At 46.3% G+C, this 13,994-nt stretch overlaps 1 protein-coding gene across 1 annotated transcript in view; it reads right to left on the reverse strand.

The window, feature by feature from the left end:
* Positions 1-13,994, reverse strand: part of LOC148476841 (uncharacterized) — a 223,941-nt gene that overhangs the window by 136,491 nt on the left and 73,456 nt on the right. The window contains exons 13-15 of the mRNA XM_088457572.1: positions 13,369-13,717; positions 10,144-11,729; positions 10,020-10,071 (exon numbers count right to left, since the gene is read on the reverse strand). Of these exons, the coding sequence (XP_088313698.1) occupies positions 10,020-10,071; positions 10,144-11,729; positions 13,369-13,717 (1,987 nt within the window). The remainder of the gene's footprint in view (positions 1-10,019; positions 10,072-10,143; positions 11,730-13,368; positions 13,718-13,994) is intronic.

A 13,994-nucleotide genomic window follows, 5' to 3' on the forward strand; every position in this document is an offset into this window, starting at 1 on the left:
AGGGTACCTAGAATGGCCCCCTCCAGCCAGAATCTATGCAGCAGAGCCACCTGGAGCATCCCTAGGATGCTTCAGATGGTCCCACCACTGCCCTTACAGCTCAGGATGCTCCGGGCATTGCTGTAATTACCAGTGATTGTGGCCCCGCCCTTGTGTAACATTATGTGGAGGGGTGTGGCCTGCACCAGGCCTGATGATAATGTTATATATATCAAAATGGCCCTTGGCAGAAAAAAGATTCCCCACCCCTGGTGTACAGGGTAGTGCGTGTATACATATGTGTGCGTGTGTGTGTACAGGGTTGTACATATGTACAGGTGTGTGTGTGTGTGTACAGATGTATGTGTGTACAGGTGTGTACAGATATACAGTGAAATGTAAGGGGAAGGACAGCATAGAATCCTTTTGATTAGCCACATGGTGGCAGCCATTTTACCCCATTCCAAACTGTTCATTCATTAATTTCCCCTGATAATAAACCCATTTGATCTATACGGAATCAGTATGATTTACTGCCGGACCCATGCCCGGCGGTTCAAATCCCGGCAGCGCCAGCCCGACAAGGATGAAAATCCCGATTGTCCCCAGGTAAGTATTCACTAACCTATTCTACCCCCTAACCCTAACTCTCCCTTAGGGGTGCCTAACCCTAACCTTTCCCCCCAGTGCCTAACCCTAATCCCCTCTCTAAGTGCCTAAACCTAACCCGCCCTTCCCCGACGCCTAAACCTATGTCCCCCCTGGGGGTGCCTAACCCTAAGTCCCCCCTGGGAACCCTAAACCTAACCCTCCGCCCCCGCGGCTGTCCGCGCTCGGCGTCCCTTCGATCGGGATGCCGGGCGCCGGTCTCCCGGCCTCAGTAAAATGACAGGCATCTAGATTTAGACTCCAGTCATTTAACCCTCACCGGGATTAAGCAGTTGGGAAGCCGGCTGTCGGGATTAGGTCCGCCGGCTTCCCAACTGCATACCGATCCATACAATCACATCTATCTCTATCACACAAAGCCTGGGATAATAGCTATTATAGCATCATAGGTGAGACTAAGGGGTGGTCCGGGTGTGCACTGAGCCACCCATTAGCCAGATCACCCAATTCCCTGTAAATAAATTAGGGATGTGCAGGCTCGGTTCTACTCGGTTCCGTTCGGTTCTTTTTACCGGATCTTATTGGGTTTCAGCTGTCACGAGTTTTGGATAGCCAATAAGATTCGGTAAAAAGAACCGAACGGAACCGAGTAGAACCGAGCCTGCACATCCCTAAAATAAATCTAATTACCATCCGCCCGGTCAGGAAAGGATTTACATACACATCCTGGCCCGGGAGGAAAGAGTCTGCCTAGTAGCTCCCAAGCTCCACCTCCCCACCTCAATCACTGGGCATTCAGCTGCTAACTCACATGGTGATGTCACTGCACATGGTGATGTCACTGCACAGGAGCTCTCTGTGTGTGCTCAGTCACATTGTGCTGCTGGAGAAGAGCGATGAGGAGGAGCCTCACAGTCACAGTGACAGCAGCACCAGCAAGACGCGGAGGCCGCTGTGACTGAGTGATAGGAGACAGCTGCCTGCTCCTGATGAAGGGGAGAGGGGGTCAGTCAGCTGCAGATAAGGGTGGGGGAGGGGAGGCTGTCTGCATTGTATATAATCTGTAATAAAGTATAAATAGCAGGAACCCCAGATTTATTATACTCGTTTCCTGCAAGTTACAGTGAACTAAACAATGTTTGATTACAATGTACATTTTTATATATCATTAGAGAGTGTATACACTGTGACAGAAGCACTGGTAAAGTGATAAATGGTATATATGTGTCCAAGGTTTCTGACCTATGTACTTTAAAGTAAACCCCCAGGATATGTCTCTGCTTGATTAGCATTTGTGCTTTAAGTAAAAGCTGGATAATGGGTCCTGGGAGTGTGGATGTGAGAGAGAAGATAGGGCTCTATCCACAAGGCTGGTTCGGGTTTTCTGGCCTTCATCCTGAGAGCAGGCTAATTAGTGATCGCACCTGTAGGGGGCTCATAAAAGCTGTGTCAGGGTTTGGCTCAGGGTCTCATATTTGAGGCGAGCAGGCAGTCAGGCTTGTTCAGAGACACTTTGATGTACCACTTGTAAGTACTGTGCATATGCCTATGTTGGTGTTTAAGGCAGTAGGCCCTGCCACTTTGTGAGAGGGAATTTATTGTTTAGTTAGTGCCCAGATGGGCTAACATTTATTTTTGCTTTACATTTTTATACTGTACAATAAAAACTAGCTGCAGCTATCTTGCATGAAAACCCTGGTCTGGTGTGTTGTTTCCTGGCAGCTGTGTGTTTGGAGGTGTCCATCTACTCTAGCAGAGGGACCTTCTACCCCAATCCTATTATAGAACATACACACACACGCTTATCCGCATACACGCACATACTTTCTGTACTCATTTTATCCTTGATAATGGGTAATGAATATGTGTCAGTGTAACAGCAGTATATTAGTATATTTAAACATTGAAGGTATAATATCTTTAATGTTTTTTTTAAAACTTTGCTATGAATAACATTTGCACTATTGGGGTAAGAATTTGGTATTGGGATTGCTTAGAATAAAAGTATAGGGCAATATTACTGGTATTTATATGCTACTGAGGACAATGCCTAGAATGTATTCCATTGTCTATACAGGACACTGTAATAACTAAGGTTAGGCTGTGGGTGCGAGACTTAGACTTTGGGGGTTTAGAGTTAAGCTGTGGGGGGATAGAGTTAGACTGCGGGTGGATGGCTTAGGCTTTGGGGCTGTTAGGATAAATCTGTGGGGGGGTTAGGGTTACGTTGTGAGGGGATTGGGTTTAGCTGTGGAGGATAGTTAGGCTGTGGGGGATAGGGTTAAACTGTGGGGGATAGGCTGTGAAGGATAGTGTTTGGTTGTGAGGGGTTAGGGCTAGGATGTGAGGGGATAGGGCTAGGATGTGGGGGATAGGGTTAGGATGTGGAGGATAGTGTTAGGCTGTGGGGGATAGGGTTAAACTGTGGGGGATAGGCTGTGAAGGATAGTGTTTGGTTGTGAGGGGTTAGGGCTAGGATGTGAGGGGATAGGACTAGGATGTGGGGGATAGGGTTAGGATGTGGGGGATAGTGTTAGGATGTGGGGGTATAGGGTTAGGATGTGAGGGGATAGGGTTAGGATGTGAGGGGATAGTGTTAGGATGTGGGGGTATAGGGTTAGGATGTGAGGGGATAGGGTTAGGATGTGAGGGATAGTGTTAGGATGTGGGGGTATAGTGTTAGGATGTGGGGGTATAGGGTTAGGATGTGAGGGGATAGGGTTAGGATGTGAGGGGATAGGGTTAGGATGTGAGGGGATAGGGTTAGGATGTGGGGGATAGTGTTAGGATGTGAGGGGATAGGGTTAGGATGTGGGGGTATAGGGTTTGGATGTGGGGGTATAGGGTTAGGATGTGGGGGTATAGGGTTAGGATGTGGGGGTATAGGGTTAGGATGTGAGGGGATAGGGCTAGGATGTGTGGGGATAGGGTTAGGATGTGGGGGATAGTGTTAGGATGTGGGGGTATAGGGTTAGGATGTGAGGGGATAGGGTTAGGATGTGAGGGGATAGGGTTAGGATGTGGAGGATAGTGTTAGGCTGTGGGGGATAGGGTTAAACTGTGGGGGATAGGCTGTGAAGGATAGTGTTTGGTTGTGAGGGGTTAGGGCTAGGATGTGAGGGGATAGGGCTAGGATGTGGGGGATAGGGTTAGGATGTGAGGGGATAGGGTTAGGATGTGAGGGGATAGGGTTAGGATGTGGGGGTATAGGGTTAGGATGTGAGGGGATAGGGTTAGGATGTGAGGGGATAGGGTTAGGATGCGAGGGGATAGTGTTAGGATGCGGGGGTATAGGGTTAGGATGTGAGGGGATAGGGTTAGGATGTGAGGGATAGTGTTAGGATGTGGGGGATAGTGTTAGGATGTGGGGGTATAGGGTTAGGATGTGAGGGGGATAGGGTTAGGATGTGAGGGGGATAGGGTTAGGATGTGAGGGGGATAGGGTTAGGATGTGAGGGGATAGTGTTAGGATGTGGGGGTATAGGGTTAGGATGTGAGGGGGTATAGGGTTAGGATGTGAGGGGGATAGGGTTAGGATGTGAGGGGGATAGGGTTAGGATGTGAGGGGATAGTGTTAGGATGTGGGGGTATAGGGTTAGGCTGTGAGGGGATAGGGTTAGGATGTGAGGGGATAGGGTTAGGATGTGAGGGGATAGGGTTAGGATGTGAGGGGGATAGGGTTAGGATGTGAGGAGGATAGGGTTAGGATGTGAGGGGGATAGGGTTAGGATGTGTGGGGGTAGGGTTAGGATGTGAGGGGGTAGGGTTAGGATGTGAGGGGATAGGGTTAGGATGTGAGGGGATAGGGTTAGGATGTGAGGGGTGAGGAGATAGTGTTGGGATGTGAGGGGATAGGGTTAGGATGTGAAGGGATAGGGTTAGGATGTGAGGGGATAGTGTTAGGATGTGAGGGGATAGGGTTAGGATGTGAGGGGGTAAGGTTAGGATGTAGGGGATAGTGTTAGGCTGTGGGGGATAGGGTTAAACTGTGGTGAATAGGGTTAAACTGTGGGGGATAGTGTTTGGTTGTGAGTGGATAGTTAGGCTGTGGGGGATAGGAATAGGCTGTGAGGGGTTAGAGTTAGGCACTATATGGAAGATTAGCAGGATACTTCCTGGAATGCTGGAGGATCCCATGTGTGAAGTCACATTACCACCGGGACCTGGAAGCCGCTGCAGCCATCAGGAGCAGGTAAGTAGCTGCTGGGCCACCGGGGAGAATATGGTGACTTTCTACAGATCTACATGATGACTATCAACATGGCTAATGTCATTATTCTCATGTCAGCATTATACATGTTGCCAGATCACACTATCGATAGCTTGGTTCCAATGTTCGATGGTTTACACAAGGCTGAGGTTACAATGTTTCCTCACCATCAATAATTCAGTTCCGATGTTGGCTCATTGTGACTGACTCCTGTGGCCTGGCCATCCCCCACTTACTCCAGAGACTCTTCCACCAGACATGCAGCTTGGGCAGCAGCCAGGTGTCTGTGATGTCACGGTAACACTCAGTATGTCACAGCAGAGCAGCTCTGCATGGCAATGACTGACGGCACTGCTGATTGGCTAAGCTCAGAGTCGGGGCAGTCACATGGGTGTCACAGGCAGTGGAGCAGTGTGTGGTCAATGCTGATTGGCTAAGCTCAGAGTCCATCAGGGCAGTCAGATGGGAGTCACAGGTGGTGGAGCACTGTGTGATCACTGCTGAGCATGAAGCACAGTAACAGCCAGCCTACCATTATTAGGAGGTGGTGGGTCAGCTCAGCCAGTCCTGCTATAACCATGAAGTGTCCTGTGTAGAGACATCAGAACACACTGATATTTCATAACCAATGTTTAAAACTAAATGTTCTGTGACCAAAGCTAAATACATCGGCTCTATCAATGTTTTCTTCATGTCGTTAATTCTTACTGTAATACAGACATCAGTAATAGTATCTAAGTTGTTATCAGAGAAAATGTGGAGATGATTTACCATAGATGGTTCCAGTGACAATTCCCAGCATCCTCCTCCAGTCCTCAGACCAAAGCTGGGGGATGTGCAGAGGGGCAGGTACATTAGTCCATGTATAAGGGGGAACTGTCCTATTATATCTGTATGACTGACATAGAGCAGACACATTACTGACATAGGGAGACGCTTTGACCCATCAGATAGCCTCATACACAGGTCCTTGTACCCATTACATGATCCCACATATGGGCTGTTATGGATCACATGAGGTAGATTCTCCCGTTATAAATTTCTTCATTGCTGATCAATATCATATACTATACATGGGAACCCCGGTATTACTATACATTACACGGGAACCCCAGTATTACTATACTATACACTACACGGGAACCCCGGTATTACTCTACTATACACTACATGGGAACCCCGTATTATTACTATACACTACACGGGAACCCCGGTATTACTATACTATACACTACATGAGAACCCTGGTATTACTATACACTACAGGGGAACCCCGGTATTACTATACACTACATGAGAACCCTGGTATTACTATACTATACACTACATGAGAACCCTGGTATTACTATACACTACAGGGGAACCCCGGTATTACTATACACTACATGAGAACCCTGGTATTACTATACCAGGGCTCGACAAAATCCGAGGGCCAGGTTGCCTGGCGACCAGATTTTCAGCAAGCCCCGGGCCGTGTAGTGCAGACAGCGAGCGCAGTCCACACTACAGAGTAACAAACATACAGCCGCCAGCGGCGGCTGTGTGTTTGTTATAGCAGCCGATGAGTCTGTCAGACTCTCATTAGCTGCTACGTCGTCCACGGAGTGAGCCAGCTGGAGCTCTCATGAGCTCCGCCTTCCGGCTCACCCCACAGCAGGTTGTGAGAGACCATGACGTCTCTCCCACACTACTGTAGTGCAGAGCGGCCAGGAGGAGCGGACAGCGGCAGTCGTTGGCTGGAGCGTGGATCAGGTAAGTTGCGGTTTATTTTTTTTGTAAGGTGCACTGCATAGGGGGGGTGGCCGCTACTTGAGACACTGTGGGGGCACTGCATAGTTTGAGTGGCCACAACTGTGGGGGCACTGCATAGGTGGGTGTGGCCGCTACTGGGGCCACTACTGGGGCATTGTACAGGGTGGGGCCTCTACTAGTGGCAATGAATAGTGGGGACTAGTACTGGGGTCACTGCATTTGGGGGACAACTACTGGGTGCACTGCACAGGGAGGTGGCCGCTACTGGGGGCACTGCATAGGGGGGGTTGGCCGCTACTGGGGGCACTGTATAAGGGGGGTGTTACTAGGACACTGTATGGGGGGCACTACTAAGGGCAATGCATAGTGCGGACTACTACTGGGGGCACTGCAGAGGGGGGGACTATTACTGGGGGCACTGCAGAGGGGGGACTACTACTGGGGGCCTTGCATAGGGGAACCACTACTGGGGGAACTGCATAGGGGTGCCCAAAGCAGCCTTGCATCTAGGCCCACCATTCTCTAGTTCGGCCACTGCCGGCGGTGGCTTTGCTTGCCCGGGGTTTTTTGGCTGTGGAGGGGTGGTCTTTCTGGGGGTTGGTTGCCTGGAGAGGCGGGTTAGCTGCTCAATAATGTGGCTGTGGAAGGGTGGTTTACCTGGAGTACCCCGTTAGTGGTGTGGCCATGGGGGTTGGTTGCCTGGGGGCGTAGGTGCTCAGTAATGCTGCCCCTGGCTCCTAGGTTTTAGAGAAATTTGTCAAGCCCTGAACTATACTATACACTACACGGGAACCCCGGAATTACTACAGTACACACTACACGGGAACCCCGGTATTAATATAATTGGTTGGGGACGGGATACTGGCAGTTCGGATGCTGCCGGTCACTATACCAACAGTGGCATCCAGTCAGAATCCAGATGCCTTAAGGCAAGTACCCTACTCCCCCCTCATCTCAGCCTCCTCCTGGTACCTAATCTAATACTTACCATCAGGATATCAGCGGTGATTCTGGTGCTGGGATTCTGACCGCCAGCATCCTACCACAGAGCTGCCGACTACATCCCAATATAATAATGGTTACAGGTATCTCCCTCATTCCCCCCACACCCCGCCTTTTCCTTTATACACAAGTTATTACTAAACACAGCAGTGAGGCAGAATTTTCTACATCAGAGTCATTTTATTGCAACTTTACAAGAATATAGTTTCCTTCTGTAGTAACACTTGGAATGTTATTTATTGAATATTTATAACTATTTACTATAATATTGTGTGATTGAATACAGCAAGAAAAGCAGATTTTAAAATGAGCAGCTGCTGTATCCTGCAAACCTGAGGGCAGACACACAAGCAGCAGATAAGGTGGGTGGAGCTGGAAATCTGAAACTAAAGAGAATGGTAACAGCAGCACAGAGTATTTCAGCTCATATAACTCCATTACAGCTATGATCAGACAAGACTGACATAGATACAGCTAGGTAATAGAACAGAGTAATGATGTGAGGCTCCCGGCATACTGGTGTAGTGACGCTGTGCACCTGTATATAGATAACAGATCATACATCCAACGCTCAGAGATGTGCAGCATCCTGGCATTTTCCATCAGGTGGGGTCTGTACGTATTAGGAGCCATCCATGAGGAATAGCTGTCCTGGCTTTCTCTCTTTGGTGTAATATGGTCCTTACATTAATGATGAGAGTAACATCCTGCACATAATAGTCCTGTAACGTCCAGTTACTCATACAGAGCAATTCCTGTTATTATTCATGGCTTGTGTACAATACGTCATTTCTGTATTACTCGTGTATTATAAGCTGCAGGATATGATACTCGCACAGTGCTGTCATTCCCTCCATGACACACATACAATAGAGATGACATATTATCTAATACATATGTACTAACAATATACTGATATATACCATGATAGGAGGTAATAACAGGACAGGCCAGTGTATCCATGCAGGTGCCCAGCAGAGAGCAAATCCCCAACACCAGAGCGGTGTCACAGTGACAGGAGACAGGAGAGAGGGGCACACGTGTAAGACAAAACCTTTCTTGTTTGGGTATGAGAAATGGACACTAAGACAGTCACAGTATAAAGGTACTAAGAGCAAAGTTAGGATAAAGATAAAACACAAAACAATAAAAAACTGCATAACAAGCAGATTCTTCTGAAGAAGAGCTTACTAGGCTGGAAACGCATTAAGGACAGCAGACTACATCTTCTATAAGGAAGACCCTGATACCTGAATACCGGCATCCGTGGGTTAGTCACTGCTTTACCTTATCCGGATGGTCAGCAGTGCAGACACTACGCTTTTTTACATCTCATTTCCGGTACGCAGAGCTTAAGGGCAACTGACATTTGAAAAGACTGAATATATTTGTGTGGATGGCAATTTAGAGCCTAATTTTATTTATTGTGTTTTACATATGCCATTTTATATTGATAAATAAATGCACTTTTTGATTGGCAATATTATACTATTTTGTGTTTCTCTCTTTACATATTTAAATTGCCTGTCATATGGTCTAATGAGGGATCAGTAAAGAACGTAACAGATTTTTCCTTTATTCTCTGGTGTGAGCGCCACCTAGTGGTTACACATTTTTGTACTTCCGTCACGTTTTATAAGGGTTTAAGGTACCCACGTGTTTCCACCAGAGGTAGCTTCACCTAGTTGCGCTAAGGTGTTGTATTAACATATCCTTTCTATTGTATCCTTAATACCCAGTCTGTAATAGCAGAGTTTGGGAAACTCTGATCTGATAGAATAAGGAAACTGAAAGCCATTACATGAGGAACCTTTTAGGCCCTATGTTAGTGACATCCGTGTGGATATATAATAAAGTGTAATATATTAGTATACAGGGGCTGATTCACCAGAGGACACAATGACGATAGTTACGCATATAGAGCGAATGTTTGCCATCACACCTGCGTATAAGTCATACTACGCATACACAGCGATCACATTGTGATTACGGACGCACAGAGGAATACATCACATAGGGAGTGGCAGGGTGACAGCTATTGGGGGAGGTAATGGGGGTGGACAGAAAACTGCAGGCGTGTGTGTCCGTGTGATCGCCATGTCATGGGCGTGTGATCGCCATCTCATGGGCGTGTGTCCGTGTGATCGCCATCTCATGGGCATGTATAAATTACCCATAGCGATGGCAGCTGCAGCATGAGACCTCTGAGTGTCAGGAGAGCTGCAGTGTTTGCGGCTGATCAGACCTGATGTAAATGCTGTGTGACTGCTTAATGTGCCGACCATGGTACCGATGATTACACAGGAGGGCGACACTGGACAATGAGAAGGCAGCAGTGGGCGTGGTTATGGTGGCTGTGCCTCGGCATTAGCATATATTAGTACCTGCGATCTGTAAGAGACTGCAGCTGTAATTGCTTCTTTTGCTGGAATCAGGCCCATAGTGTGATAATGCAAATGTCATTTACCCTTCATCCAGCAGGGACAGCATTCTAGGATAACCTTGTATTTATGCTTGTTCTGAAAATTTTCAATAAAATTACAGTACTGAAAATATCGCTGAAGTTTCAATATATTTCTAGACGCTCATACACATTGTTTTTCTCCTGTGTGATATCTCTGATGACTTAAAAGAGCTGATTTCTTTGAAAAACATTCCCCACACTCAGAGCATGGAAATGGTTTCTCACCTGTGTGACATCTCTGATGTGTAACAAGATATGATTTAACTGTAAAACATTTCCCACATTCAAAGCATGGAAATGGTTTCTCACCTGTGTGACTTCTCTGATGTGTAACAAGATCAGATTTTGATTTAAAACATTTAACACACTCAGAACATGGAAATGGTTTCTCACCTGTGTGACTTCTCTGATGTGTAAGAAGAGTTGATTTGTGTGTAAAACATTTACCACACTCAGGACATGAAAATGGTCTCTCACCTGTGTGAGTTCTCTGATGTGTAACTAGATCTGATTTCTGTGTAAAACATTTTCCACAATCGGAACATGAAAATGGTTTCTCACCTGTGTGATATCTCTGATGTTTAACAAGATATGATTTCTCTGTGAAACATTTTCTACATTCGGAGCATGAAAATGGTTTCTCACCTGTGTGATATCTCTGATGTTTAACAAGATCTGATTTCTCTGTGAAACATTTTCTACATTCGGAGCATGAAAATGGTTTCTCACCTGTGTGAATTCTCTGATGTGTAACAAGATGTGATTTGCGTGTAAAACATTTCCCACACTTAGAACATGGAAATGGTTTCTCACCTGTGTGACTTCTCTGATGTACAACTAGATCTGATTTCAGTGTAAAACATTTCACACACTCAGAACATGGAAATTGTTTCTCACCTGTGTGACTTCGCAGATGTTTAACAAGAGCTGATTTGTGTGTAAAACAATTCCCACATTCAGAACATGAAAATGGTTTCTCACCTTTGTGACGTCTCTGATGTGGAACAAGATCTGATTTCTGTGTAAAACATTTTCCACAATCGGAACATGGAAATGGCCTCTCACCTGTGTGACCTCTCTCATGTACAACAAGTGCTCCCTGCCGTAGAAAACATTTCCCACACTCAGAACATGAATATGGTCTCTCACCTGTGTGAATCTTTGTATGACTAGTAAGAGAACCTCTCACTGTAAAACATTTCCCACACTCAGAACATGGAAATGGCCTCTCACCTGTGTGACTTCTCTCATGTACAGCAAGTGCTCCCTGCCGTAGAAAACATTTCCCACACTCAGAACATGAATATGGTCTCTCACCTGTGTGAATCTTTATATGTCTAGTAAGATATTTTTTCAGTGTAAAACTTTTCCCACACTCAGAACACAGAAAAGGCCTCTCAGCTGCGTGTACTCTCTTCTGATGTTTAGAAAGACTGATCTGCTTGGTAAAACTTTTCCCACACTCAGGACATGACAATGGGTTATCACCTGTGTTATCTGAGCGGTGTGTAATACTACTGGGAGTATCAGGGGAATATTCCTCATGGTTAGAGAGATCAGATGGAATATCTGTACTGTGAGATGCTGGATGTATACTGGGGATAATAGGGTTTTCTCCTGTAGAGTCCTGTGAGAAGTTATTATCGTCTAAGTCACAATCTGGAGATAATATGAGACGTCTCCCCGAGTTATTCCTGCGGTTGGGTCCATCTGCTGGGAACAGAATAATTATATGGGAATTAGCCTCCATGCAGAACTATACCATACTGTGTAACTATAATAAGACGTGCCCAGCTGTACCCCAATATCCCAATACTGTGTAACTATAATAAGACGTGCCCGGCTGTACCCCAACATCTCCAAACAGTCAGTGACCGTGATTGTGGGAGGTCCCAGAGCAATTCAATTCAGCGCGGTGTTAAGTCAGAGAAAGCCAGTTCTCACGACTTACCCTGGCTATTTAGTTGTGAGAACCGACATTCTCTGACTAAAGTGCTGGCTGTGAGGCTATTAGTGCTGCGCTAAGCCGTGAAACAGCCGTGCGGCCGGAGCTTTCATCAGATTTCTCCAGGCACCCTCAGAAACATCGCACTATACTGAATGGCGGCCAATGACTTCATCATGTATTTGGTGAGTTTTATCATGAGGAGATTTAGGGTGTAGCAGTAACACTGGCCGGGAAGTAATAAAAAAGACAAAGGGGGAGATGAACCAAACCTTACAGAAGGTTTGTGGAGAAGTTGCCCTTAGCAACCAACCAGCTTTTGTCATTTTACTGACTGTAATTTAAATGATAGCTAGAAGCTGATTGGCTGCTGTGGGCAATTTCTACTCTCTATCTCTAAGGCTTGATACATTTCCCCCAGATTCTCTCTCTTATGACATGTTGTGTATGATGGGTGCAACATCTGGGCATAAACCTGAGATTTCCTGCACTGAATTCAGATACCTTTCCTATATGCTACACTGTAATGGTTGTCACACAGAGCTAAAAACAGTCACTACTAACAGAATGCAAAGCGCTCTATACATTATCTCACACACAGGTCATACTAGCTGCATCCTGCCGTGTCGTCACACTCTCCATCTCAGTATGTGTAACAGAGTGCAGGCATGGTCTATACATTATATCACACACAGGTCATACTAGCTGTATCCTGCTGTGTCCTCACACTCTCCATATCTCCATCTCAGTATGTGTAACAGAGTGCAGGCATGGTCTATACATTATATCACACACAGGACATACTAGCTGCACCCTGCTGTGTCCTCACACTCTCCATATCTCCATCTCAGTATGTGTAACAGAGTGCAGGCATGGTCTATACATTATATCACACACAGGTCATACTAGCTGTATCCTGCTGTGTCCTCACACTCTCCATATCTCCATCTCAGTATGTGTAACAGAGTGCAGGCATGGTCTATACATTATATCACACACAGGACATACTAGCTGCACCCTGCTGTGTCCTCACACTCTCCATATCTCCATCTCAGTATGTGTAACAGAGTGCAGGCATGGTCTATACATTATATCACACACAGGTCATACTAGTTGCATCCTGCAGTGATTTCCATTTCAGTATGTGAGATACACTAGAGAGTGTGGGGAGGAGACAGGTCAGATCTCCAGGCTGGTAACACACAGTGACATGATGTGAGGGGGAGAGAAGGAGTACAATAGGGGCTGATGGCTCCCGACTCCCCAACTGGGCAGATACATTTACCCCATTAGTTTGTACTGACATAGGAGGGTGTATAATAATAGGATACATAGAATAATAAACTGTTGTAGTGACTGAGCAAGGAGAATATGTGACTTTCTCTGTAAAAAATGTTTATTACTCACCTGTGCTGATATCTGTAGGAATTTTCTCCTCCTTACACTGCTGATCACCCCTCACATACGTCTCTTCTTCTCCCTCTATATATTCTGCCTTCATATCAGTCACATATGTCTCTTCTTCTCCCTCTATATCTTCTGCCTTCATATCAGTCACATACGTCTCTTCTTCTCCTTCTATATCTTCTGCCTTCATATCAGTCACATACGTCTCCTCTTCTCCCTCTATATCTTCTGCCTTCATATCAGTCACATACGTCTCTTCTTCTCCCTCTATATCTTCTGCCTTCATATCAGTCACATACGTCTCTTCTTCTCCCTCTATATTTTCTAGTTTATTAGTCTGAACTGCACCCTAATCAGAAAATGAGAGACATGGTAAGTACTTACCTTTGTTATCTCTCTTTCCATAGGGTCCACAGGGAGACCTTGGGGTATAGGTGATGATGGAGTCATCCGGGCACCAAGCAGTTAAATTTTTCTCACAAGATGCACTGGGTCTCCCTCCAATACCCTGCCCCCGGGCCAGAGGCACCTCAGTTTTGTAGCAAGCCAAAGGCCGGAGGATAAAAGAGAGAGAAGTCTGGAACACTCAGGAATCACATTCTCACACAGGAGACGGAAAACTGGTG

The sequence above is a fragment of the Taudactylus pleione genome, unplaced genomic scaffold (assembly GCF_031769625.1).
Source record: "Taudactylus pleione unplaced genomic scaffold, aTauple2 ptg000768l, whole genome shotgun sequence".
Classification (NCBI taxonomy): Eukaryota; Metazoa; Chordata; class Amphibia; order Anura; family Myobatrachidae; genus Taudactylus; species Taudactylus pleione.